At 36.8% G+C, this 27,727-nt stretch overlaps 1 protein-coding gene across 3 annotated transcripts in view; it reads left to right on the top strand.

The window, feature by feature from the left end:
- LOC113052653 (phosphatidylinositol 4-kinase alpha-like) overlaps positions 1 to 16,552 on the top strand; it is a 51,892-nt gene extending 35,340 nt beyond the window's left edge. For all 3 annotated transcript variants that reach the window (XM_026217046.1, XM_026217045.1, XM_026217042.1), the window contains 20 exons: positions 71 to 198; positions 1,585 to 1,743; positions 2,387 to 2,466; positions 2,547 to 2,746; positions 3,238 to 3,328; positions 4,654 to 4,821; positions 4,908 to 4,961; positions 5,153 to 5,273; positions 6,369 to 6,498; positions 6,581 to 6,651; positions 6,733 to 6,805; positions 6,894 to 6,964; positions 7,796 to 7,896; positions 8,560 to 8,664; positions 12,294 to 12,419; positions 13,046 to 13,166; positions 13,237 to 13,396; positions 13,482 to 13,571; positions 15,667 to 15,750; positions 15,843 to 16,552. In XM_026217046.1, the coding sequence (XP_026072831.1) occupies positions 71 to 198; positions 1,585 to 1,743; positions 2,387 to 2,466; positions 2,547 to 2,746; positions 3,238 to 3,328; positions 4,654 to 4,821; positions 4,908 to 4,961; positions 5,153 to 5,273; positions 6,369 to 6,498; positions 6,581 to 6,651; positions 6,733 to 6,805; positions 6,894 to 6,964; positions 7,796 to 7,896; positions 8,560 to 8,664; positions 12,294 to 12,419; positions 13,046 to 13,166; positions 13,237 to 13,396; positions 13,482 to 13,571; positions 15,667 to 15,750; positions 15,843 to 15,894 (2,185 nt within the window). In that variant the 3' untranslated portion in view covers positions 15,895 to 16,552. The remainder of the gene's footprint in view (positions 1 to 70; positions 199 to 1,584; positions 1,744 to 2,386; positions 2,467 to 2,546; positions 2,747 to 3,237; positions 3,329 to 4,653; positions 4,822 to 4,907; positions 4,962 to 5,152; positions 5,274 to 6,368; positions 6,499 to 6,580; positions 6,652 to 6,732; positions 6,806 to 6,893; positions 6,965 to 7,795; positions 7,897 to 8,559; positions 8,665 to 12,293; positions 12,420 to 13,045; positions 13,167 to 13,236; positions 13,397 to 13,481; positions 13,572 to 15,666; positions 15,751 to 15,842) is intronic.
- The last annotated feature ends 11,175 nt before the right edge of the window (positions 16,553 to 27,727 follow it).

Genomic DNA, 27,727 nt, shown 5'->3' with positions numbered 1-27,727 from the left:
TGGACATCAACACAAAACAGATTTGGTTTCTCAGGCAGAATGAATGTAATTTGTGTTCGTGTGTGTTCAGTGTGGCTCCACGGTTCCCCACGCAGCCGGAGAAACGTCTGCGTGAAGACATCAGCATCATGATCAAGTTTTACGCCTGTCTGCTGTCGGATAAGAAATATCTCACGGCCACTCAACTCGTGCCACCAGGTGAACAAACACATCTCCGTTTGTTTAGTTTGGACATGAAGCAGCTGCAGCAGTCTTATTCTTACACAGTCTTATTCTCACTAGTTATGGTAAAAAGCAATTAAAAGGATGAAATGGAGGCCACTTTTTATAACACTTTTTTTCTTATGCATCCATATACATTTTAATCTAAAATATTGCTGTTGAAAGAAAAGTTCATTATGGTGTTATTTATTTACTACCCAAAAAACAAAACAAAAAGTGTTTTTTGAAGTTGGCATTACAATTATGGCAAAGCTGCTTTTTATTTTTACAAACCTTTTTTTAATCAAATTATTGAATTAATGTGACTTAATATACAAATATATTTAAATAAATAATACATACAAAAAATATGAATTTATATAATGAGAAATTAATTTTTTTTTATCACTAATTATATAATTAATCAATTACTTATTACAATTTATTTATTTATTTTAAATTAATAAAATATAATAATTTTATTAAATTCATAGTGTAAATATTTTCAATTCATTATTTAATTACTTGAACAAATAGAATAAATTATGGAAGTATGTTTTACAAGATGATAATGTTTACACTGAATCAAACATGATGTTTTTAATTGTTACTTGGAGTTTCTTTGAAACAATTTTCTCTCTGAAATTGCTGGTAAATTTCATAAATTGTTTCAAAGTAAAAAAAATTCAGTGTGTTACCTCAAAAATACTGACAGACAGTTCCTCCCGGTTCTGCCTCCTACATGAACAGTGTTTGAACAGCTTACGTATGTATGCGATGATGATGCTGATGCTGATACTGATGATGCTTATGCATATAATGCTTCTGATGCCGATGATGCTGATGCTGCTGCTGATGATGTTGATTCTGATTAGGGGTGTGCCGGTACTAGTATCGGTACCGAACGGTTCCTGGGCAAATTCCAAATGGAAGTGATGATCCCTATCCCCTTGGAGTGGGGACTTTGGTGTGAATAGGGCATGTGTTGCCATTAAGTAGTCGTTAGGAATGCACTTCCTGTTCCTGTGACAGCACAGCATGTGTCCGTCAGCAGATGTCGCTGTTTTACGGTTATAAATTATTTTTTTGTTTTGTTAGCATAACCATTGCAAATAAACATACTTTTTATATTTAAATACGTTTTAAAAATATGCTATATAATATATAAAAACGAATATATATATATATATAAAACTTTTTAAAACATTAAATGTATATTGTTTTTATGTCGATGTCTATCAGTTAATCTGCTGTCACGGGAACCCTAATTCTGATGATGCTACTGCTGCTGAAGATGATGATGCTGATTCGTATGATGATGCTGTTGATGTTGATTCTGATGATGATGTTGATTCTGCTGATGGTGTTGTTGTGTGCTCTCAGATCCTCAGGACGTGTCGGTACACAGTCTGTCTGTGATGGCGGTGATGGACTCCAGGAGCAGTCTGGACGCAGCGGTGGGCTCCAGACAGCAGGCCACACAGGGCTGGATCAACACATACCCACTGTCCAGCGGCGTCTCCACGCTCTCCAAGAAATCAGGTCCACACCAGCACACACACACACACACACACACACACACACAGACACACACACACACACACACATACACACACACATACACACACACACACACACACACACACACACACACACACAGACACACACACACACACACACACACAGACACACAGAGACACAGACACACACACACACAGAGACACAGACACACACACACACAGACACACACACACACACACAGACACAGACACACACACACACACACAATCACAGTTGCACTTCTTTTTTGTATGTTTTTGTCAACACTGACTACTGCTGCGTCATCTTTTCTCGTTGTCTTCATACTACACATAATACACTAGCAGTTATTTCATGTTTTTGGACACATCTGCTCATTCTATATTGTTAGATTGATGCAAACACTTTCATTTAAACTGTTCTTCAAGTTGCATATTAGTCTATAGTTCTTTTATATAATAGAGATCGTTTCAGTGCTTCACAATAATAAACATGAAGTAGTGTCATTATACAGATCAATTCAGTTCAAATTCTGTTAAACTTTGATTGTCATCAACAAACTTCATGCTGTAATTATGGCAAAGCTGCATGTTTCTTTGCTCAATTATTTTCTTCATGCGACCGTATAAATTTGTGTCTCTTGTAGGTCTGTTAAAGAAGACGAACAGAGGAACACAACTGCATAAATACTTCATGAAGCGCAGAACGCTGCTGCTAGCTCTGCTGGTGAGATCATAGCCATCAGTTTTCAGATTTTGATAAAAGACTGGCGTCAGTATATGATTACACGGTTTGTGTGTTGTTAGGCCAGTGAGGTGGAGCGTCTGACCACGTGGTACAATCCTCTGGGCAGCCAGGAGCTGCAGATCTCAGCCGAACAGTCTGTGGAGACCAGCATCACCAACTGGAGATCCAAGTACATCAGCCTGACCGAGAAACAGTGGAAGGACAACGTTAATCTGGCGTGGAGCATCTCGCCGTACCTCGCTCTACAGCTGCCGGCCAGGTCTTTACCACACTACACTACTCTCACAGAGGCTTTCATTCTACAAGGATGCATCAAACTAAGACATGCATAACGTCAGAAAAGATTACTGCTGTTCTTATTCATCTGTGAATCCTGAAAAAACTAAAATAATTGTTTTCTTGAGCAGTGAATCGGTATATAATTATGATCTCTGAAGATCATGTGACACTGAAGACTGGAGGAATGATGCTGAAAACACAGCGGAGCATCACAGAAATAAATTACACTTTAACACAGATTCACATCGAGAACAGATATTTTAAATTGTAAAAATATTTCACAATTTTACAGATTTTACTGTATTTTTTGCAGACGAGACTCAGAAGAGAGTGTGTGTTTTTTCAGCTCATGTATTTGCTGTGAATGAATGAAGCGCACACATGACACTATTAGTTTTGGTCTGTGTTAGAGCTTCTTCAGATGTTTATAAAGTGTTTCCACTCTTCCTACACGATATATATATATTACAGGTTCAAGAACACTGAAGCCATTTTCTCAGAAGTGACCCGTCTGGTTCGGCTGGATCCGGGAGCCGTCAGTGACGTTCCTGAAGCTGTAAAGGTGAACGTCCACAACACAACACAACACAGTCGTGACCTCTATTATTTTAGTCTGATTATTTAAGTTTAAGTTCTTTTAAAAGTGTATTTGAATTATTTCTTTGTTTATTAAATTTTTATTATGCATTATTTATTTTATCCTATGAAATAAATAAACAATTTACATTTATTAATTTAGCAGATGCTTTATCCAAAGCGACTTACAGATGAGGACAGTGAAAGCAATCAAAAACAACAATGATATATGTGCTACAAGTCTCAGTTAAATTCATATTTAAAACAATTAAAATTAAATTAATTAAATGTGATTTAAAAAATAAGATTCAAACTAAAATAAATTGTGATCAAATAAATAAATGTATTATAAATTATAAATTTTATATTAATCTAAATGTATTGTTTTATTCATCACATTTTGTATTTATTTTAGTCTAATTTATTCATTTCTAGTTCTGTTAAAAATTTATTTTAAAGATTTATTTGTTTATTTAATATATATTGATTTTATTTATTTATACCTATTTAATTAATTTTAGCCTATTAAATAAATGAAACCATTTAACCAATTAAATGAATTTGATTAAAATAAATAGGTTTAAATGTAAGTAAATAATTACAATAAAATAAATAAATAAAAATGTGATTTACTTTTTTTTTTTACAACTTTTTTTTACATTTTTATATCAATCTAAATGTATTGTTATATTAATCACATTTTATATTTTAGGCAAATGTTTTATTCATTTTAAGTTCTTTTTAAAATGTATTTCTTTGCTTATTTAATATATAGATTTTTACCTATTAAATAAATTAACCATTTAACCAATTAAATTAATTGATTAAAATAAATAAAATATGATTTAAAATTAGGTTTAAATGTAAGTAAATAATTACAATAAAATAATAATTTTAATAATACATTTTTAACTTTTTTATTTTATATCAATCTAAATGTATTGTCATATCACATTTTATATTTTAGGCAAATATTTTATTCATTTAAAAAAATTTCTTTTAAAATGTATTTCTTTGCTTATTTAATATATAGATTTTTACCTATTAAAGAAATTAACCATTTAACCAATTAAATAAATTAAAATGTAATTAAAAAAAAAATAGATTCAAATTTAAATAAATATTTGCAATAATAAAAATATGATTGACTTAAAAAAAAATAATCTAAATATATTTTTATCAATCACATTTATTTATTTATTTTTAGTCTAATTATTCATTAATTTCAAGTACTTTAAAAATGTATTTTAATGATTTATTTCATATAAATATAATAATTGCATCACTTCCTGTGAACGTGTCCCGCTGCAGTTTTTAGTGACGTGGCACACGATCGACGCTGATTCTCCGGAGTTGAGTCACATCTTGTGTTGGGCTCCGGCCGATCCTCCCACAGGACTCTCGTATTTCTCCAGCATGTATCCACCGCATCCGCTGACCGCACAGTACGCCGTCAAAGTCCTGCGCTCCTTCCCTCCGGTATGATGTGTTGTCATACGTCTTTATCCCAGGTCAGTTTGAGTGCTTTTATTAATGCACATTTCTCTCTCTCATATTATCAACAGGATGCTATTCTGTTTTACATCCCACAAATTGTTCAGGCCCTCCGTTATGACAAGGTATAGTGTGTGTGTGTGTGTGTGTGTGTGTGTGTGTGTGTGTCACAGACAGATTTGCATGTCCAGAGTGAGATTTTAAAAAAGTTGCATGCATCATTTGTATGATTCACGTGTTGTACGCTGGTCGTGTTGTGCACATCTTGGTTTTCTGTGCTCTGAGAGGAGAGTGCAGTAATGATGCTGTTGTGTAGATGGGGTACGTGAGAGAATACATCCTGTGGGCGGCACAGAAGTCTCAGCTTCTGGCACATCAGTTCATCTGGAACATGAAGACCAACATCTACACCGATGAAGAGGGACACCAGAAAGACCGTAAATAAAGCTCCAAGAATGATAACTATATTAGCATACACGCAAACTAGCAATAACATTCTGGTTATTCTAAGTCCGTACAGTTTTGTCGTCTGCTACTTTAAGAATCCAAGTTTTTTGTGTCGTAGATCTTATTGTGAACGATTCTTTCATGCATGTTTCATTTAGAAAAATTCTTCGATAATTGTTTTTTCTCCTGAACTCCACCCCTTTTTATTAATATAAATGTTCAAATAATAAATAAATGTTTTCAATTAACATTTTAGTTTTTATTTTTATATTTTGTTTGATTTTTTTTTTTACATTTTTGGTAAAGATTTGTATTTTTATATAATGATTATAATTATATGTATTTTTTAGCGTGTATGTATTTTTTTATTCTTATATTTTTGTTTTCATTAAAATTTTTGGTTAAAATTTTCATTTTATATTTATATATAATATATTATTTATATATATATATATATATATATATATATATATATATATATATATATATATATATATATATATATATATATATATATATTTTTTTTTTTTTTTTTTTTTATAGAATTTATAATCTATATTATATATAATTAAATTTTTTTCGGAGTGTATGTTCGGATATGTATTTTATTTTCATTTTCTGTTTCTTTTTAATTTTTGGTTAGTTTTTATTTTTCATTTTTTTCATTTTTTGAGTGTGTGTTTGTGTAGTTTTTATTATATTTTCTGTTTCATTTAAATTCTTTGTTAGTTTTAGTAAAAAAAGAAAAGAAAATCTCTATATAGTTTTTATTCATTTTGAGTTCAGTTTCAATTACTTTAGATCACATTAAATTAAAATGGCTGAATTATTATTATTATTTTTGTTAATTCTTTTTTAATTGGATGGATGTCAGCATTTCATCGTGACTTCAAAGTTAGGTGAACTCTGATTGGCTGTCAATGTTGTTATCGTTCAGAAGCTTAAAAAAAGATCACTCTGAAAGTTAAATTTTCTGTCGTTACTGATAATTAGTTATTAATACCTTGCTTTATTACTGCTCATGATGTGAACACCTTTTAACACCCAGTGCTCTTCAGTCACACATTAATTTGTTCTGTTTCTAGCTGATATCGGGGATCTTCTGGAGCAGCTGGTTGAAGAGATCATCGGTTCTCTCTCAGGTCCAGCTAAAGACTTCTACCAGCGCGAGTTTGACTTCTTCAACAAGATCACCAATGTCTCAGCCATCCTCAAGTACTGGAATCATCTCTGACATCTTTCTGCTCCTGTTTCAGTCTGGTGTTCGAAGCTGAAGTCTCCTCTTCTGGTCTTTCAGGCCGATTCCTAAAGGTGACGAGCGGAAGAGAGCGTGTCTGCGAGCCCTGGCCGATATCAAAGTGCAGCCAGGTCTGAATATCTCCTCCTCATCATCTGATAGATGTCTCAAGCTCTCGTAATGACTCGCCTGACTGTTGTTCTGCTGCTCAGGCTGTTATCTGCCCAGTAACCCTGAAGCTATCGTCCTGGACATTGACTATAAATCAGGACTGCCGATGCAGAGGTACGATGAGCGCTGAACACGTCACACACACGTGTGTTAGAGGCACAAGAAAACCTGTGTGTGTTTCTGTGTGTTTTTTCCCTCTCAGTGCTGCCAAAGCGCCGTATCTGGCCAAATTCAAGGTGAAACGCTGTGGAGTGAGTGAACTGGAGAAAGAGGGTAACACAGACTCATTCTGTCTTTCCTGAAGAACACAGAAAACCCACATATAGACAGATTGATAGTGATATTCAATATCAGGGAAGCTTGTTTGCACAGAGAGAGAGAGAAAAAAAAGAAATTTCATCTTGCAATTCTTTATTTTCTCATCATTTTGAGATCTAATCTCAGAAATTGCATTTTTTTTTTTGTTACCAACATGGAATAGAAAAAAAAAAATTGCAACTTTATCTCAGAATTTTTAACTCTTATTTTATTATTATTATTATTATTTATTTTTTTTGGTGAGTTTATATCTCACTATTCAGACTCCTCAGAATAATTTATATCTCGTGATTCAAAATCAAAGAAATGTAAAAAAAATAAAATAAAAATTAAATAGTGAGATTTTAAATTTTTTGGTGGAAACAACCATAAAAAAACAGATAAATAAATGAAAGAACAAATTGAATAAATTGAATAATTTGAAAGAACAAATTGAACAATTTTCACAGTTTTTAGTATGCAAACAGATGACGGAAGGAAAAGACCCTGTGCATATAAGTGGCAGAAATTAAGCTTTAATTAAAAAAAACTAATGTAAAATATAATAAAAAGATTTTTAAAACTTGAATGCATGACGTGCATAAAAAATGCACATACAGAAAAATATTGCATAATGAAAATGTAAAAATAAAATGCAATTAAAATGAAAGATTTTTCCATCTTTAAATGGCATGACATGACATTTAAAAAGTGCACGAAAAATAGTAATTTTGGAAATGTGTGAAGATGAAAGTCTAATGGGTTCTGGTGCGTTTCAAGCTTGTCAAAGCTGGTGTGTGTTTGTAGGTTTGCTGTGTCGCTCAGACTCGCTGGATGAAGCTGGAGAACACACACAGAAGATCTGCTGGCAGGCGGCCATCTTTAAAGTCGGAGACGACTGCAGACAGGTTTCATTTCGCCGTCCCTTATTTACATATCAAATTATGTTTTGACTATGAAATCTGATTGGATAAACCAGTGTCTCAAAGCTGTTGTAAATAGCTGATATATACTCACACCTGTTAGCTACTAATGCACAGGATGAATCGCATACAGAAGTGTAATAGTTTATAGAAAACACAAACTAAAAAATGCATTGTATTTTAATATTTTAAAGCCCATCAATCGCAATAAATTGCATCCAAAATAAAACTTTTTGTTAACATTAGTGTGTGTTGTGTATATTTATTATGTATTTATAAATACATGTATTTACAAAGTGTGTGTGTATGTATGAATGTATGAAAGTGTATATATTTATATATATATATGTATGTAAATATATTTAGTATATAAACGTAACATATTTTTCTTAAATATATATATATATATATATATATATATATATATATATATAATGCATGTGTGTGTATTTATATACACATAATAAATCTATACTATACACACTAATGTTATTTTGGATGCGATTTATCACGATTATTCATCTGACTGCACTGAAACATATAAATTCATATTTATATGGAAATGTTTGATTAAGTGCTTTAGACGTTTTTCTTCCTCTCTTTTATTTAATTTATTTTTTGTCTTTTCCTCTGACTTTCTCTCTCCAGGATATGTTGGCGTTGCAGATCATCGGTCTGTTTAAAAACATCTTCCAGCTGGTGGGACTCGATCTGTTCGTTTTTCCATATAGAGTGGTCGCTACAGCACCGGGGGTGAGTTTTTTTTTCTTCTTTTTTATTATTATTATTTTATTTATTGAATGAAATCTTTAATATGTAAATTGTTTTTATTTAAAAAATGTATTTTGTTGTATTTTTATTTTTGAGTTTCACTGGATTTGGCACCCCACCAATTTTCATTTGTGATCATTTAGCATTGATTTTAGGCAGGTTTAGGTTTGATATCGGTAATGATGGTTTCATCTTTGTCCTGGTCTGATTTAATCTTTCATCTTTCATCTTGGGAGTTCGGAGCATGAATCATTTGAATCAGTTTGGGAGTTCCAAGCGGGTTAGCGAATCATTTGAGTCCGTTTGGGGATCGCGAATCATTTGAATCAGTTCGGGAGTTCAGAGCGAGATCGCGAATCATTGAGTCAATTCGGGAATCGGGAGTTCGTAGCGGGTTCGCGAATCATTTGAGTCAGTTCGGGAGTTCAAAGCGGGTTAGCGAATCATTTGAGTCAGTTCGGGAGTTCTGAGCGGGATCGCGAATCATTTGAGTCCGTTTGGGGATCGCAAATCATTTGAATCAGTTTGGGAGATCGGAGCGAGATCGCGAATCATTTGAGTCAATTTGGGAATCGGGAGTTCGTAGCGGGTTCGCGAATCATTTGAGTCAGTTCGGGAGTTCAAAGTGGGATCGCGAATCATTTGAGTCCGTTTGGGGATCGCGAATCATTTGAATCATTAGCCTCTTTCACACAGTAATACCAGTAAAGTTCCGTAAAATTACCAGAACGACTTTACAGGTAAATTCAAAAATGCGCTGTTCACACAGTCAACGACATTCCGTCTTTTTTCCAGAAAAGCACCATTCAGACATCCATTCCAAAATACCGGTAAATTCTGTGACGTAATTAATCTCTAAACAGCTGCGCTTGTATTTTTAAACACGGAGGGTAATACGTGTTCAGTATTTCTGTTTATGGTTTAATTTTTTTTTTAAATGTATTATTCATGTAACTGCTTTTGTTACAGAGACATCGTAATAGATGACTGTTTTGAATAATTATACTCCCCATTAATAAAACACCCGATGCTGTCTGGAGCTGACCAATTTAGTGAAAATCGGATTGAAAGGATTAATAGCACAATGAAGTTGCGATTGTAAATTGCAGTCTGTAAGACGCACTTTGCAGAAAAGGTGCATTCACAAATGTAGCCTGATCCAAATTCATATCAAATAATCTATCAGCGCAGATAAACATGTTGTGCGTATAAATTGAGTTCAAAATATGTCCCAAAGCACCGGAAAAATTACCATGAATGTGACAGAGGGAAATAGTAAAAATATATTTGAATTATTTACTAATAGACTAGTGTTTTCTGAGTCTGTGCCCCAAGGATGAAGTTGCCTCATTAGATGCGCCTCCTAAACGGATTATGATTGTATTTAGATTTTTTGTTGTTTGTTTTTATTATTTCGTTAATTAGTAATTAAAAGCTTTCTATAGATATATTTATCATGTCTGTGAGGCATGTATTCGCTGTGTTTCGGTATTTTGTAAGCTCTCCTGTTCAAGATGAGACGGCAGAAAGCATGTTTGTTTTCTTTATTTTATATTTCTTTATTTTATATTTCTTTGTTATATCATGATCGCGCTGGCACCTATGTCCCAAAAAAGCGTGCTTTATCTTGTGTTCTCCGCACAAAATATACATATAGCGCGCATCTGGGTTCAACGTTAAAACATCGTTATGCTTGAACTGTTTTATATCTGTAGATTTTATTTTAGACAATTCGTGATGATTTGAGAAGGCTAAACATAGGCTATGTAAACTCTCTCTCTGTGCTGGCCGCTTTAAAAAAAAAAACTTAGCCTATATGCCTGTTTAACGATCAAAAACTGCTCCAAACAGTAGTATGAGCTGTTTTGGGAGAATTGGAAAAAAAGACGTGCTGAACATCCTCAAGTGAGTTGCGGGGCAAACCGAAAGTTGAAGCCGAATGTCAAGCACTCTTCTTCACTGCTCCGACTTCTCGTTTGTGCCCTATCTGTTTTTCCCTATGTAAAAACTAAAATTAAAATTAAGTTGTAAAACTTAAAGTTATTGTTTTTATTATTTATTGTGTTCGGCATGGTGGGCAGCGTGTGATTTCATGCCGTGCCGCGGGTTGAGATCCACGTAGAGCTAGGCCTACAAGATTTGTGGAGTAGCAGAACCCCCAAATAGACGGACAAAAGTCATAATGGGAACAAGAAATACTCCCAATACTACTTCGTTTGTGATGGTCGTTTATTTTTTAGATATTAAGACACAATATTTTCAGTTTATTGATGACCTGACTTTGTCGGCGACAGCTAACAGTTATTTTATCATATGTTACTGCATCACTAACAGTTTCTCTCAGATGACGACAAATTAGGCTACTTCATCCTACCGGATAATAGGAAGCGCCTTAATTTCACTGTCGCTTCAGTTGGATGGATGACATTTATTTTATTTTCTTAAACATTGGGTGAATGCTTGATGATTGGAAGACGTCTTACGTCACCGCGTTCTGAACTCTTACGTGCTCCTACCGGTAATTTTCCTTCTGCGTTCACACACAGCAGAATTCCGAATTTACTGGTAATGTTACAACTTCTCATACCGTTAAATTTCCTGAACGAATTTACCGGTATTTTTTAAAAGATCCTGTTCACACATGACCTCTTTATGGAAATTTACCAGTAATTTTCCGGAAACGTCTGTATGTGTGAAAGGGCTTATTTTGGGAGATCGGAGCGGGATCGCGAATCATTTGAGTCAGTTCTGGAGTTCAAAGCGGGATCGCGAATCATTTGAGTCCGTTTGGGAATCGCGAATCATTTGAATCAGTTCGGGAGTTCAAAGCGGTTTCGCGAATCATTTGAGTAAGTTTGGGCTTCGCGAAGCTGTATATGGACAGGCATTTTTAACTAATTTAGTAGCTAGTTCTAATTACGTTTTCCACACGTGTTTAGGTGTGATGTGAACTCATTTTTTTTTGTTTTAATGATGTGCCTTTTAACAGTATCAAGTATATTCAAAAACTAAACAAATCGTGCCTAAAAAGTGCAAGCATCTAGGCTAATGTTAAAGTTACATGATGAAGTCATACTAGTGCGTGTGTGCATTTTGAGTGCGTTCTTTCACTGCATTATTCGGTGTATTGAAATACATTTATGATTGCATATGAATGAACACAAAATTCAAGATATGAATGAATGAATAAAAGCCTAAAGGGTTCTTTCTTGTCATTAATAGAACCTTTTTAGCATAAAACCTGTCTATTTGCAGCGCAGCAAAAAACCCTCATGTCATTATTCATGTTGACTGTGTAACTGGCCATTTTTCTGTGTCTAAACATACACGACTGATGAAATAAGACATCCTAACAGTACGAGTTTATTGATTGTAAATCTCACTGAAGCAGACTGAGCATTACCTGAATGGACAAACACACTCATCTCACTGCCTGTATTGCATAATAATTCCCTTTATAATATTCGTTTATGTATGTGTGCTGTTCTCGATCTGATTTTGAATCTATGAGAGTGAATCTGAGAGAAATGAATCCAGCAGGTGTGATGCTAGCAGCTTTGTGTCTGGATGTTGTTGGTTATTAATGTGATGTTCCTGTGTTTGTGTGACAGTGTGGCGTCATCGAGTGCATCCCAGACTGTAAGTCCAGAGATCAGCTGGGACGACAGACGGATTTCGGGATGTACGATTATTTCCGTAACCAGTACGGAGACGAATCCACTCTGGCCTTCCAGAAAGTGAGAAAAGCCAGGGGACAGTCACGACTTAAAATGATTTAAGATCATACAATACAGTATTTAAAATAATTTAAAACAACTACATATCAATATTTCCTACTTATGTTTTTGTGACTTTAATATTTTTTTATTTTCCTTCATTTATTCATTCATTCAGTCGTTCATTCAGACCTCACTACCAAATCATGACTTAAAATTATAAAAAATAAATCACACAATACACATCAAAATATATATTTTTATTTTTTTATTTAGTATTTACATTTATTATTTTATTATTTATATAATAATTATTATTTTTAATGATCAAGGATTGCAACAGTTTTGGAAAACTTATCTTTTAAAAATTAAAACAATTTTTTTTTTTTACATTTTTTCTTTCAGTTTTTCCCATAAATGTAGAAAAGTTTTTAAAACAAAAGCCAGAGTTAGGGGCATTTGCATTTATGCATTTTACATTTAAATGAATGCATTTAGCAGACATTTTTATCCCTAGTGAAACCAGCTGTGAACAATGAGGCTCTTGAAGCATTGAGGAACACTGCTTTTCTGATTGTTTTCCCCTTTCTCTATCTCTCTCTCTCTCTCTCTCTCTCTCTCTCTCTCTCTCTCTCTCTCTCTCTCAGGCGAGGTATAACTTCATCCGTAGCATGGCCGCGTACAGTCTGCTGCTCTTCCTGCTGCAGATCAAGGACAGACACAATGGGAACATCATGCTGGACAGACAGGGCCACCTCATCCACATCGGTGAGACATCTAACAATGAACGTCTGTTCTGTGTTATCATGTGTGTTTCTTATGTGTGTGTGTGTTTCAGATTTCGGCTTCATGTTCGAGAGTTCTCCGGGTGGTAATCTGGGCTGGGAGCCGGACATCAAACTGACTGATGAGATGGTGATGATCATGGGCGGGAAGATGGAGGCCACGCCATTCAAGTGGTTCATGGAGATGTGTGTGCGCGGATACCTGGCCGTCAGGTGAGATGTTTGTGTGAGTGTAAGTGTGTGTGTGTGTGTGTGTTATAGAAACTGAGAGACTGTATGAATCTCTCTTACACCGCAGGCCATATATGGATGCTGTGGTTGCCTTGGTAACGCTGATGCTGGATACAGGATTGCCCTGCTTCCGCGGTCAGACCATCAAACTGCTCAAGTGAGTTCAAAACAACTAACAGTGGAGCAGAAAGGAAATTAGATTTGTTTTATTCATATTGGAAACAAAATTTCATTTATTTAAAAAAATGTTTTTATGCTATGGTATCAAACTATGGAATTAAACGCAATTGGAATTGAAGTAATAAACACAAATCAGTATTCATGTACATACATTTATTTTGTTATGAACATGGAAAATGAATGAGTTTGTTTAAATTTATTTTATATTTGAGTTTGACATGAATTTAGCCTTTATTATTTTTTTGATATAGCCTTAAATGATAGATATTAGTGCTGGGCAACGATTACATTTAAAAAAAAAAAAAGTGATTAGTTACATTATTTTTTTTGTTATTAATCGCAAATAATTGCATTGTCACATACCGTCTGCCCTAAAAACATCCATATTCAGACCACTACTCAAGAAACCCACCCTTGAACCTCAAACCCTTGCTAATTACAGGCCCACATCCAACCTGCCATTTCTCTCTAAGATTCTGGAGAAAGTAGTTGCCAGCCACCTTCAGGACCACCTCAAATGCAATAACATTTTTGAAAAGTTTCAGTCCGGCTTCTGTTCCGCCCACAACAGCCTTAGTGAGAGTCACAAATGACCTAGTGACAGCTGATGCTGGTTCACCATCACTCCTCGTACTCCTGGACCTTTCTCCAGCGTAATAACACCATCCTGCGCTGGTTTGAGTCATACTTCACAAACAGATCTGAATTTGTGGCCATGGGAAGCCCTGCGGGGTTCCACAGGGATCCGTTCTCTGACCAGTTTTATTCATTCTTTATACATGCTTTCCCCTCTGTGAAGTCATCAATCACTTGGGAATTTCTTTCCATTGCTATACAATGAAACACAACTTTATATGAAAACTGATATTGATTCTTCATCATCATCACTATCAACAACTCTACCCACTTTTGCTGCTTTTGAGGCCTCCACTCTTAAGAGTTTCTTTACAAGAGAGTCATCCTTCCGAAGCCTCCGCTCTTCAGAGCTCCATGTTTAGCAGTAACATTAGTTTGTAGGCTCTTTCCTTTGAGCCTTACTAACTGCCTCTGGCGCTGAGTGTAGCCAGCTCTCCTATATCCGTCATGCTGAGACCTGCACTCTTAAGAAATCCCCTACAAGGGTTGAACATTGTTAGGTCTCCTCTCATTTTAGAGTCATCCTGCTGAAGCCTCCGCTCTTCAGAGCTCTGTCATGGGCAGAGATAAAAGTTTGTAGGCACGCTCTTTGAGCCTCGCTAACTTCCTTTGGTGTGGAGTGTGGCTAGGAGTGTTAAATTGCATCACACCATTTCTTCAATCATTACACTGGCTTCCCATTTCCGTACAGATTGAATACAAAGTCTTCCTTTTCACATATCAGTGCATCCATGGCAATGCCCCCATTTACCTTAAATAACTACTTATGCCACAGATTTAGCAGGTTCCCTCCACTCCACAAACACTCATAGTCTCCTCACCCCTAGGACTGAGACCATTAGGGACAGAGTCTTCGGTGCTGTCGCCCCTCTCCTGTGGAATGCCTTTCCTAAACATCTGAGGGTTCCCCCAATCGATTGATGGTTTTAAAACAAGACAACAATATCGGACAGGCAAATCACATGGTCTTGCCAATCCTATAGTATTCTGTTGAGTTGCACCACTTGCATCTGTTTGACAAAGTATACTTTGTCAATATATCTATATACTTTCTTCAGAGCCAGTGAGCCAACGGACTTTCATAATAATAATTGTAAAAAAATGGATGCAAAAAAATCTGCGTTAATGCGCATTAAAATAATTTTTAAAAAATTTAAATAAATGCATTAACTTGCCCAGCCCTCATGTATTTTCATTTTCATTAACATTTATTCATTTAGCAGATACTTTTATCCAAAGCAACTTGAAAACAAGGAACATCAGCATTTCATCTTTAAGAGGGAAATAAACATGAAAAGTGCTAGTAATAGAAGAGATTTTTAGCATAGTACTAGTATGCTGATATATAGATGAATAAAGATGGATAGATGATAAACAGAATTAATTAATGAATAGCTTGTTGTTTGTTGATCTGAAGTGAATCGTGTGTGTTGTAGGCAGCGTTTTAACCCTGGAGTGAGTGAGAAGGAAGCAGCAGCTTTTATCATCAAAGTGATTCAGAACTGCTTCCTGAGCAGCAGGTCAGTGTCTCTCACACACATTAATGAATGACATTTCCCCGACTCTGCATAACATTAATAAGATGACATGAAATGTTTTTCATTTGTTCCAGGAGCAAAACGTATGACATGATCCAGTACTATCAGAACCAGATTCCCTACTGAGTGTGTGTGTGTGTGTGTGTGTTTCTCTTACTGTCTCTTAATGCTAAGTTGCACTGTTGTCTCGGTCTGGTGTGTTTGTGCACTTTATACACCTGAAATGTGTTTGCATGGATTTATTCGCACTGATATCAGCACTTATTAAATGTTTTCTGCACACGTCACACTGTCTGCTGCACGATGCTTTTAAAATTACAAAATCACTTTTGAGCCACTTTAATTTTCAGATTTTGTGATTTTGTTGTCAGTCTTAATTTCCAGTTAAATCATGTGGTTGTTAAACTACTGCAGATGTGGTTATGGACACAAAAGGCTTGGACTTCTGACAAATGTTATATTTTAGAGGTGACAAATTTACACATTAATGCACAAATTAACAAAAATCAGTATTTGAATGTTTATTATGTAATAGAGGAGATATGTTTGAGGAGTTAATTGTCTGGTTTTTCTTGGTAGTGTTTGCAGCTCTGAATATGTGTTCCTGTTTCTGAATCACTGCTTGTGACTGTTTATTGATCAGTTGATCGTACAGTGAGACTAATCATTGTTTGCTCATTTATACAAATCAATTTTCTGCCTCTCTTTCTGTTCTATTCTGTTTGTTTGGATTATTTATTCTGTGTGTGTGCTATTTAATAAATACCCACAGTAGTCACCTGTACACTTTTGTAATGCTTATTTACTGGCATACATGTGACAATATTACATTTAATGTGGAAATTAGTAAGTCTGCAGTTTCAAGGAAAGGATGAAATGGTGAAATTTGGTGACACATTACAATAACATTGCATTTGTTAACATTGGTTTAAAATGCTTTAAAACATTTAAGAATAATAGTTAATTTGAATATTTACTAATACATTATAAAAGTTTCTATTAATATTATAAAATGGAAAGTGAGCTACAATAAGCTAACAATGAACACATGTATTCATTATTAATTAATCATTTACTAATTATTCATATTTTTAATGCATTAATGGGAACTTACTGTAAAGCGTTTTTTTCTTCTTCAGTATTTCATAATAATCTATATTTATAAGGGAGAGCACCCATAGCTTATGGAGTCCCCATTGTCCCAGACTCTGCCAAAGTGGCTCCACCATGGCTCCTAGCTCCCTCCTCTTTTCGCCATGAAGCCAGGCTTCCTCGTCCCTCTGGCTCCGCTTTGGTCTGTCGTCCATCTGTCACCTCAGGACTCAACTCCTCTGGCTCTGTCAGGTTCCTTTCTTTTTTTCGGCTCCTCCTCGGTCCTCTGTTGCTCTGGTTCCACCGCAGCCTTCAGAATCCCCACCTCCGCCTTAGTTGCCTGAGCCATCTGCTCTACCTTGGCCCTCCAGATCCTCTGTCTCGGGCTCCTCCACCTGCTTCGCTGCCATCAGTCAGCCCCCTAGAGTCATCAGCCTATCCTCCACAACTCCTCCCTCTGTCGGCTCCACCGTAGGTAGCCATCATGGCTGTGGCCTGGGCCCCTCCTGGCTCTGCCTGCTCCAACTCCTTCCTGTCTCCTCCCTCCATCTCGTCCGTCCTGACCCCTTGTGTCTCCTCCCACTGCCGTCTCCATCCTGGACTTTGTTTGTCGCCATCCTCCCAGGTGTCCGTCCTCCACCTGAACCTCCTACTGTGTTCCCCTCCGTCCCTCCCACTTTTATTGTAAATTTTACTCCATTATCAAATAAAAAAACCTGTTATTCTTCTTTGTAGTGTGCATTTTTTTTGTTCATAATTGTGTTTGACACTTCTCTTGGGAAATCAAGTTGACCGTGGTTTGTATGCATTTCGTATTTCTGAGTTGAAACTTTGAAGGCACTTCAGAAACTACAGCTATTTGAGCAAACTTTGATGTGGCTGAAATAATACAATAAAACAGAAGAGAGAAGATCCTTCAGATTAATTAGTCTGAGAACATGCAAATTAATTTATTATCCTGAAGAAATAACTATGAGGAGTGTGATTGGCTTGTTTTACAGCTGAATTTCTAGAAAGTTCCTATTGCCTGAATATTCTTGGGCCATTGAAATTTAACCACTGAATCCATTTCATGAATCAAGTTATCCAGGTGTGTAAACTATTTTATTTTATGGTTTGTTTTTCAAGGTAATGTTCTGATTCTCTGCAATTAATGTGAAAGTAAGTGCAGTTTGATGTTTTCTTTACATATCTTTTGCGAATGCCACTCAACGAACGTAAAATTCAGTGTAGTGACCATAAAACTTACCATATTTTTACCATGATAACTGTTTTACTGTGGTATTTGTGGTTAAAGCAAATTAACCACAATGCCATGCCTTTAATACCTTTATGTAAAGTAATTCAGTATTTTTTCTTTTCTGTTTTGCGGTTTCTTTTATGTCTGTGTCGGTCTGAGCACCACTACTGCATTTGCATTTTGCACCGAATTTGATGTTTTTAAAACTTCTTCTTACATAGCCTATCACCCCATTAGTACAAGCCCTATGTTACGTCGAAGTAGTAATAATTCAGAAGATTTCAGTAAAATCCATATGATATTGTACAAGCATACTCATGCAAAAATTCTCCAGTTTTTCCTCCTCCTTTTTCATTGACCATCGCCTCAGCTCTCATGCAAACTGTGCCTATTGTAAATAGAGCATTTATATCCTAAAGTTTATATTGAGTCCACTATATTCTTTATTAGTGCCGTCTCATGCCGTTCTAACAGCACATGAAATCTGTCCACACCTCACAGTCTGCCTTTATTTCCATGTTGACTTTAATTGAACACATCTGTCTAAAAGCAAGTCTGGAAATGCTTAATTGTCATGTGAAACATCAGATCTTCAGTTAATTTGGCCAAATTAGATAATTTATGGCTGTTCACCCCAAGAATAGTAACTATAATAACTATTTTAGCATCCACACCAACAGATGATAAAGTTATGTTTATTATTATACAAGCTGCAGCGATATTGTTGTTTTTTTGATTGCCTGTTTTTATCGCTCCTCAGCTGGAAAATATATTCCAATGATATTGTTCCTTTGTGTCATTTAAAAAAAATGCTAGCATGTAATCATGTATAAAATAATTCTGAATAATATGGCCTGAAGATGCATCTTTCTTTCCTCTCATTTTGTTAAACTTAAACACAATATTCTGCCTTTCTCTGCCTGTTTCTCTTCATCTTAGTCCTTTACTTGCTTCATTCACTCACACGTTCTCTTTTGTTCTGTTGTAAGGTAGAAACAGAGCGTATGGTTGCATGATGATCTTTTTCAGTTTTGTCAACTGAACGTCTACTAGTGAGGCTCAGCAAGTTCTTGTCATGATCATCCCTCTCCAAGAAAGGTTTGTAGAAAATTGTAATTAGTATTCATTTAAACAAAAATCTGTCTTAATTCATATGTTTAACCAGCAATAGTAATTAAACATGGGGTTAATAGACATATTTTTGTTTTACAGCTGAAGAGCAAAAACACAAAGAACATCAGTCCTGTTGGGGATGAGGAATGAACATGGCTCTATTGTGCTCAAACAGAAAGACTGAAAAGGTGCTCATCCCCATTGATGTGTTTGTATTCAAGCAATGCATTAGTACAGCATATGATGTTGATCTCTATTCAAGTCAGCAATTATCATTTTTAACATATACATCTTTTTATAGCTCCTACAATGAGCAAATCATCTGTGCATTTCTGGAATTTGGGCAGAAAATGAGTGAACATGGCGAGTACTGACACCTGCACCTGTATTCACCAAAAAAAATTATTTTTTGTTTTTGGACTTTTGATTTTTTGAAGGAGGATGTCAGTTGATAGAGAAATGAAGATCGAGCTGTGTTGTAAATGAAGACTTAAGATGCAAAAGCCTTTAAGTTCTATCTGAAATGTTCTTCTTAGAAGAATTTTAGAAGAAAATTTCAGAAGGAACTTAGAGACCTTTGTATATAAAGTCTTCATATGTACTATGAGTTTTTAGTACATTACTGAATTGTTATGACTGCTTGTATTATGTTCTACTTGTACAGAAAGACTGCAGTAGAAGGAAAGCTGAAAACTGAAAAAAGGAAAGCAGAATGCTGAAAACATTTGTCTTCACTCACATGGTCCAGACTAAAGAGAGGCTGGTCCAAGGCCAGAGATGGTGGAGTCTTCGTTGATGGTGTATTCAATGGCCACTAAGCCTGAAACTGTGAAGACTGCTTTACCAGACAGCTCTGTGACAGCACAGATGTTATGGCCTATAAAAGAAACTTCACCACAGAGAGCTAGTTTTTGTAGCCCATACTTCCAGCAACCTTCAACAGGAATCAATGGTATGTCCATTACAGCAATTCTAAATAATAATATTATATGTTGTTTATTGATTTACAACACCCACAATGATTTAGTATCTCCAGGACATCTACGCAAGGTTTTTTTTGTTTTTTTGGGGGGGGAAAACACAGAGGACCGTCAGAGACTTCAGCCACACGAGCCATGGATTGCTCTCACCGTTACCATCAGGCAGAACCAGCACCAGCAGACTGCAAGACAAGTTCCTTCCTGCACTGCACTGTGTGAAAACTGCAGTTTTCATTTTGTGCTCTCTGTATTTTCTAATGTATTGAGCACTTATGCATACTGCATATATTTTTTATACTGTTTTAATATGTGTTGCAAATATATTCAATATTTTTCATACTGTCATGCTGCAGAGTTTGCACAATAGCATTTCATCACCTGTATACTTGCATTCATGGTATTGTGATAAAGTGATTTTCAGTGCTTTAAGTGGGCCGGTACTCAGTACCACCACATCCAAATATAGCTATTGAGCATACCACCACCTATCTGTGTGCCCAGAACCTGCTTTTTGCATACCGGTAAGTTCATTTGGACATCTGTTTTAATAGAGGTTTTAATCCTTTGCCTGCGCTGCCGCTTTTCAGAGCGCCCTTCACAATGCACGCTTCCTAATTCTTCCTAGTTCGGAGTATGAAGCATGAATCATTTGAACCAGTTTGGGAGTTCGGAGCGGGTTCGCGAATCATTTGAGTCAGTTTGGGGATCACGAATCAATTGAGTCAGTTTGGGGATCGCAAATCATTTGAATCAATTCGGGCGTTCGGAGCGGGTTCGCGAATCATTTGAGTCAGTACAGGAGTTCGTAGCGGGTTCGCGAATCATTTGAGTCAGTTTGGGGATCGCGAATCATTTGAGTCAGTTTGGGAGTTCGGAGCGGGATCGCGAATCATTTGAGTCAGTACAGGAGATCGTGGCGGGTTCGCGAATCATTTGAGTCAGTTTGGGGATCGCGAATCATTTGAGTCAGTTTGGGAGTTCGGAGCGGGATCGCGGATCATTTGAGTCAGTTTGGGGATCGCAAATAATTTGAATCAGTTCGGGCGTTCGGAGCGGCTTCGCGGATCATTTGAATCAATTCGAGAGTTCGGAGCGGGTTCGCGAATCATTTGAGTCAGTTTGGGAGTTCGAAACGGGATCGCGAATCATTTGAGTCAGTTCAGGAGTTCGGAGCGGGTTCGCGAATCATTGAGTCAGTTTGGGGATCGCAAATCATTTGAATCAATTCGGGAGTTCGGAGCGGCTTCGCGGATCATTTGAATCAATTAGAGATTTCGTAGCGGGTTCGCGAATCATTTTAATCAGTTCGGGAGTTCGTAGCAGGTTAGCAAATCATTTGAGTCAGTTTGTTGATCACGGATCAGTTGAATCAGTTTGTGAGTTGGGAGCGTGATTCATTTGAGTCAGTTCGGGAGTTTGGAGCTAGTTGGCGAATCATTTGAGTCAGTTTGGAAGTTTGAATGCAGTAATGCAGTAGCTCTTTCTAAGGGAATTTTTTCTAAATCCTTTTGCACATTTTATTTATGTTAAGTAGTTCTTTCTAGCTCAAGCATATAAAAGCCCTTCAATAGTTGTTGTTACCTCAGGGGATGAGGGGAGTCATCAAAAAAACAGAAAACTTCCACTTAAAGCACTGGATCACATGACTTGTTCATCATTTGTACTGTTGTGCTGGATAACAATTGTAAATTGTTTGACATTGAGGAAGATTATGACAGGGAAATGGATTTGAAGAAAACCAGGAGAGCTCTGATCAATCCATCAATCAATCAATCACCTTTATTTATATAGCGCTTTAAACAAAATACATTGCGTCAAAGCACTGAACAACATTCATTTGGAAAACAGTGTCTCAATAATGCAAAATGACAGTTAAAGGCAGTTCATCACTGAATTCAGTGATGTCATCTCTGTTCAGTTAAATAGTGTCTGTGCATTTATTTGCAATCAAGTCAATGATATCGCTGTAGATGAAGTTACCCCAACTAAGCAAGCCAGAGGCGACAGCGGCAAGGAACCGAAACTCCATCGGTGACAGAATGGAGAAAAAAAACCTTGGGAGAAACCAGGCTCAGTTGGGGTCAGTTCTCCTCTGACCAGACGAAACCAGTAGTTCAATTCCAGACTGCAGCAAAGTCAGATTGTGCAGAAGAATCATCTGTTTCCTGTGGTCTTGTCCTGGTGCTCCTCTGAGACGAGGTCTTTACAGGGGATCTGTATCTGGGGCTCTAGTTGTCCTGGTCTCCGCTGTCTTTCAGGGATGTAGAGGTCCTTTCTAGGTGCTGATCCACCATCTGGTCTGGATACGTACTGGATCCGGGTGACTGCAGTGACCCTCTGATCTGGATACAGACTGGATCTCGTGGCCACGGTGACCTCGGAACAAGAGAGAAACAGACAAATATTAGCGTAGATGCCATTCTTCTAATGATGTAGCAAGTACATAGGGTGTTATGTGAAGTGTTTCCGGTTCCGGTTTACTTAATTAATGCAGCCTAAAAATCCTTTAATGGATTTGGATATTAAAAGCATATTAGTATGTTATGTGTAAGCCAGGTTAAAGAGATGGGTCTTTAATCTAGATTTTAACTGCAAGAATGTGTCTGCCTACCGAGCATTTTAGGAAGGTTATTCCAGAGTTTAGGCGCCAAATAGGAAAAGGATCTGCCGCCCGCAGTTGATTTTGATATTCTAGGTATTATCAAATTGCCTGAGTTTTGAGAACGTAGCGGACGTAGAGGAGTATAATGTAAAAGGAGCTCATTCAAATACTGAGGTGCTAAACCATTCAGGGCTTTATAAGTAATAAGCAATATTTTAAAATCTATAGGATGTTTGATAGGGAGCCAGTGCAGCGATGACAGGACCGGGCTAATATGGTCATACTTCCTGGTTCTAGTAAGAACTCTTGCTGCTATATTTTGGACTAGCTGTAGTTTGTTTACCAAGCGTGCAGAACAACCACCCAATAAAGCATTACAATAGTCTAACCTTGAAGTAATAAATGCATGGATTAACATTTCTGCATTTGACATTGAGAGCATAGGCCGTAATTTAGATATATTTTTGAGATGGAAAAATGCAGTTTTACAAATGCTAGAAACGTGGCTTTCTAAGGAAAGATTGCGATCAAATAGCACACCTAGGTTCCTAACTGATGACGAAGAATTGACAGAGCAACCATCAAGTCTTAGACAGTGTTCTAGGTTATAACAAGCAGCGTTTTTAGGCCCTATGATTAACACCTCTGTTTTTTCTGAATTTAGCAGTAAGAAATTACTCGTCATCCAGTTTTTTATATCGACTATGCATTCCATTAGTTTTTCAAATTGGTGTGTTTCACCGGGCCGCGAAGAATTATAGAGCTGAGTATCATCAGCATAACAGTGAAAGCTAACACCATGTTTCCTGATGATATCTCCCAAGGGTAACATATAAAGCGTGAAGAGTAGCGGCCCTAGTACTGAGCCTTGAGGTACTCCATACTGCACTTGTGATCGATATGATACATCTTTATTCACTGCTACGAACTGATGGCGGTCATATAAGTACGATTTAAACCATGCTAATGCACTTCCACTGATGCCAACAAAGTGTTCAAGTCTATGCAAAAGAATGCTGTGGTCATTTGTGTCAAATGCAGCACTAAGATCCAATAAAACTAATAGAGAGATACACCAACGATCAGATGATAAGAGCAGATCATTTGTAACTCTAAGGAGAGCAGTCTCAGTACTATGATTCAGTCTAAATCCTGACTGGAAATCCACACATATACCATTTTTCTCTAAGAAGGAATATAATTGTGAGGATACCACCTTTTCTAGTATCTTGGACAGAAAAGGGAGATTCGAGATTGGTCTATAATTAACTAGGTTTTGGGTTGAAGGTTTGGGGACATATCCTAATGACAATGAGGAATTAATAATAGTCAGAAGAGGATCTATGACTTCTGGAAGCACCTCTTTTAAGAGCTTAGATGGTATAGGGTCTAACATACATGTTGTAGGTTTAGATGATTTAACAAGTTTATACAATTCTTCCTCTCCTATAGTAGAGAATGAGTGGAACTGTTCCTCAGGGGGTCTATAGTGCACTGTCTGATGTGATACTGTAGCTGACGGCTGAATGGTTGCAATTTTATCTCTAATAGTATCGATCTTAGAACTAAAGTAGTTCATAAAGTCATTACTGTTGTGGTGTTGGGAAATGTCAACGCTTGTTGAGGCTTTATTTTTCTTTAATTTAGCCACTGTATTGAATAAATACTATATAATACTATAATAATGTTTTCCTTAACCTTCCTTAAGCATAAAGGAGCAACTGTATTTAAAGTGCTAGAAAAGAGAGAGTCCATAGTTTCTGTTACATCATCAAGTTGTTCTGAGGTTTTGGATATGCTAAGGAATTTGGATACATCAGGAAGATAACTTAAAGGGGGGGTGAAATACTTGTTTTCACTCAATATCCTGTTAATATTGAGTACTTATAGAGTAGTACTGCCCGGAAAAACACGACCTTTTGGAGGCGTGACGTATGGGCGGAGCTACAGAATCACGAGTGCGAGCAGCCTTTTGCGTTGAGAGCATTTGGAAGCTGTGACATTATCGTGAGGACAAAACCAACCAAAACAAACCATGGCTAACAGTCAGATTCAGCGTATATTTATGATCCAGAATCAGATCCAGAGGCTGAAATTTAACAAGAGCAGCATCAGCAACAATGTCTCTATGTGGTATGTACTGAAACTGTATATATTTGCTTAGCGGTTTTGGAAAATAACTAAGTTCCACTTTGTCGTCGTCTTTTTTCTTTTTTAAGCTGTACATGTGGAAAGTGCAGTTTGATGACAACATCGCATGTTGTTTAGTTGATGTGCTTACGCGCCGATAGCTAAGTTAACAACACAGAGATATTTGAAGCAGTTTTAATCACCGCCTTTGGTTCCAACACACGATCGTGACCCTTTTTCGTTGGGAATGCATTATCCTTCAGAAATAAACGATGTGCAAATCCGGCGTCAAACTGGGCTTTGTTTGTAAAACAAGCATCAGCGAAATGCAGGGAACAAACACAAACACTTGCACAACTCCGTTGATGCTCTGTAAAAATAAACTCCATCCACTGGTCCCTTAATGCTGTTTCTCTTTTGGTAATCTGTGCAGGGTTGTCTTGCCCTGGCAACCAAAAACACACTCCTTTTGTGACATTTCTTGACGCTCTCGCTCTGATCAGTGAAGTCTGTTGTGCTCTCAGTGCTCTGCTATACGGGAGCGCACTCTTCCGGCAGAAGTGCCTCAGGACCCATATAAGGAAATTCCGCTCCATCTAACGTCACACAGAGCCGTACTCGAAAAAAACTTCCAGAAACTTGTGACAAACCGGAAGGAGTATTTTTGGAACAGGAATACTCCTTCAAATGTACAACTTAATTTTTGAAACTTTGTCCATGTTTAGCATGGGAATCCAACTCTTTAACAGTGTAAAAAACTCAGTATGCATGAAATAGCATTTCACCCCCCTTTAAAAAGCAGTCTTTTGTGGTAGAAGTGATTGTTCTCCGATAATTGTAACAAGAAGTAGAATTTACAATTTTGGCTATATAAAGTTTGCACAGAACTAAATAATGATCTGAGATATCATCACTTGGCTGAATAATTTCAACACTATCAACATCAATTCCATGTGACAGTATTAAATCTAGAGTATGATTTCGACAATGAGTAGGTCCTGAAACATGTTGTCTAACACCAATAGAGTTCAGAATGTCTATAAATCCTGATCCCAATACATCTTTTTCATTATCGACATGGATATTAAAATCACCAACTATTAAGACTTTATCTGCAGCCAGAACTAACTCGGATGTAAAATCACCAAACTCTTTAATAAAGTCTGTATGGTGCCCTGGTGGCCTGTATACAGTAGCCAGTACAAACATAACAGGGGATTTATCATTAACATTGGTTTCTCTGGATAATGTTATATGTAGCACCATTACTTCAAACGATTTATACTTGAAGCCTGCCCTCTGTGAAATACTGAAAACGTTGTTATAAATTGAAGCAACACCTCCCCCTTTGCCTTTTAGACGCGGCTCATGTTTATAACAGTAATCTTGGGGGGTGGACTCATTTAAAATAATGTAATCATCAGGTTTTAGCCAAGTTTCTGTCAAACAGAGCACATCTATATTATGATCAGTTATCATATTATTTACAAAAAGTGTTTTCGTAGAAATGGATCTGATATTCAATAAGCCAAGCTTTATCATTTGTTTATCCATATTGCATTTGTTTTTTATTTGTTGAACCTCAATTAAATTATTAACCTTATCTTGGTTTTGACGTTTTTTGTATTTTCTAGTTCGGGGAACAGACACAGTCTCTATAGTGTGATATCTAGGTGAAAGAGTCTCTATGTGCTGAGAATTAACTGACCTCTGTGACAGGAGGCAGCTAGCAGACGGTCGGTTTAGCCAGTCTGTCTGCTTCCTGACCTGGGCCCCAGTTAGTCAAGTATAAACACTAAGACTATTTGCCATATTTCTAGACAGAAGAGTGGCGCCACCCCAGGAGGGATGAAGACCATCTCTTTTAAACAGGTCAGGTCTGCCCCAAAAGCTTGTCCAATTGTCTATGAAACCTATGTTATTCTGTGGGCACCACTTAGACATCCAGCCATTGAGTGATGACAATCTGCTATGCATCTCATCACCACGGTAAGCAGGGAGGGGACCAGAGCATATTACAGTGTCTGACATCGTGCTTGCAAGTTCACACACCTCTTTAAAGTTATTTTTAGTGATCTCCGACTGGCGAAGTCGAACATCATTAGCGCCGGCATGAATAACAATCTTACTGTATTTACGTTTAGCATTAGCCAGCACTTTTTTGCCAAGATGTCAGGCGCTCTGGCTCCCGGTAAACATTTGACTATGGTGGCTGGTGTCTCTATATTCACGTTCCGTACAATAGAATCACCAATAACTAGAGCACTTTCATCAGGTTTCTCAGTGGGTGCATCACTGAGTGGGGAGAACCTGTTTAATGTTTTGATCGGAACAGAAGAGCAGTGTTTTGACCCACGACTACGCTGCCTCACCGTCACCCAGTTGCCCTGCTGCAGGGGCTCTGCTGGAACCGGACAATGTACAGGAGTCCCTGAGCTAGACGCATCCAAAGCCATATCTAGAGCCCTAACATTCTTACTGTCCTCAATTAAAGTTTGGATGCGTGTCTCTAATTCTGAAATCTTCTCTGTCAGCCTAACTATTTCCCTGCATTTATCACATGTGAATCCCTCATCAGCGACAGAGATAGATAAACTGTACATGTGGCAAGAGGTGCAAATAACTATAGCAGGAGAAGCCATTACTCACCGTGCTTGATGAAATATTCTTATTGCGGTTGTTTGATGAACTTGTGAAAAACTGGAGCTAAAGAGAGGAGAGGAAGAAACCGCTAATGACAAGCTAACGAGTGCTAACGCTTTGCATGTATACTGCACTCACGGAAAAGTGAACGATCAAAGT

Source organism: Carassius auratus, chromosome 33 (assembly GCF_003368295.1).
Source record: "Carassius auratus strain Wakin chromosome 33, ASM336829v1, whole genome shotgun sequence".
NCBI lineage: Eukaryota > Metazoa > Chordata > Actinopteri > Cypriniformes > Cyprinidae > Carassius > Carassius auratus.
Note: the sequence above shows the minus strand (reverse complement) of the source record. Positions and strands in the feature narration are given on the sequence as shown.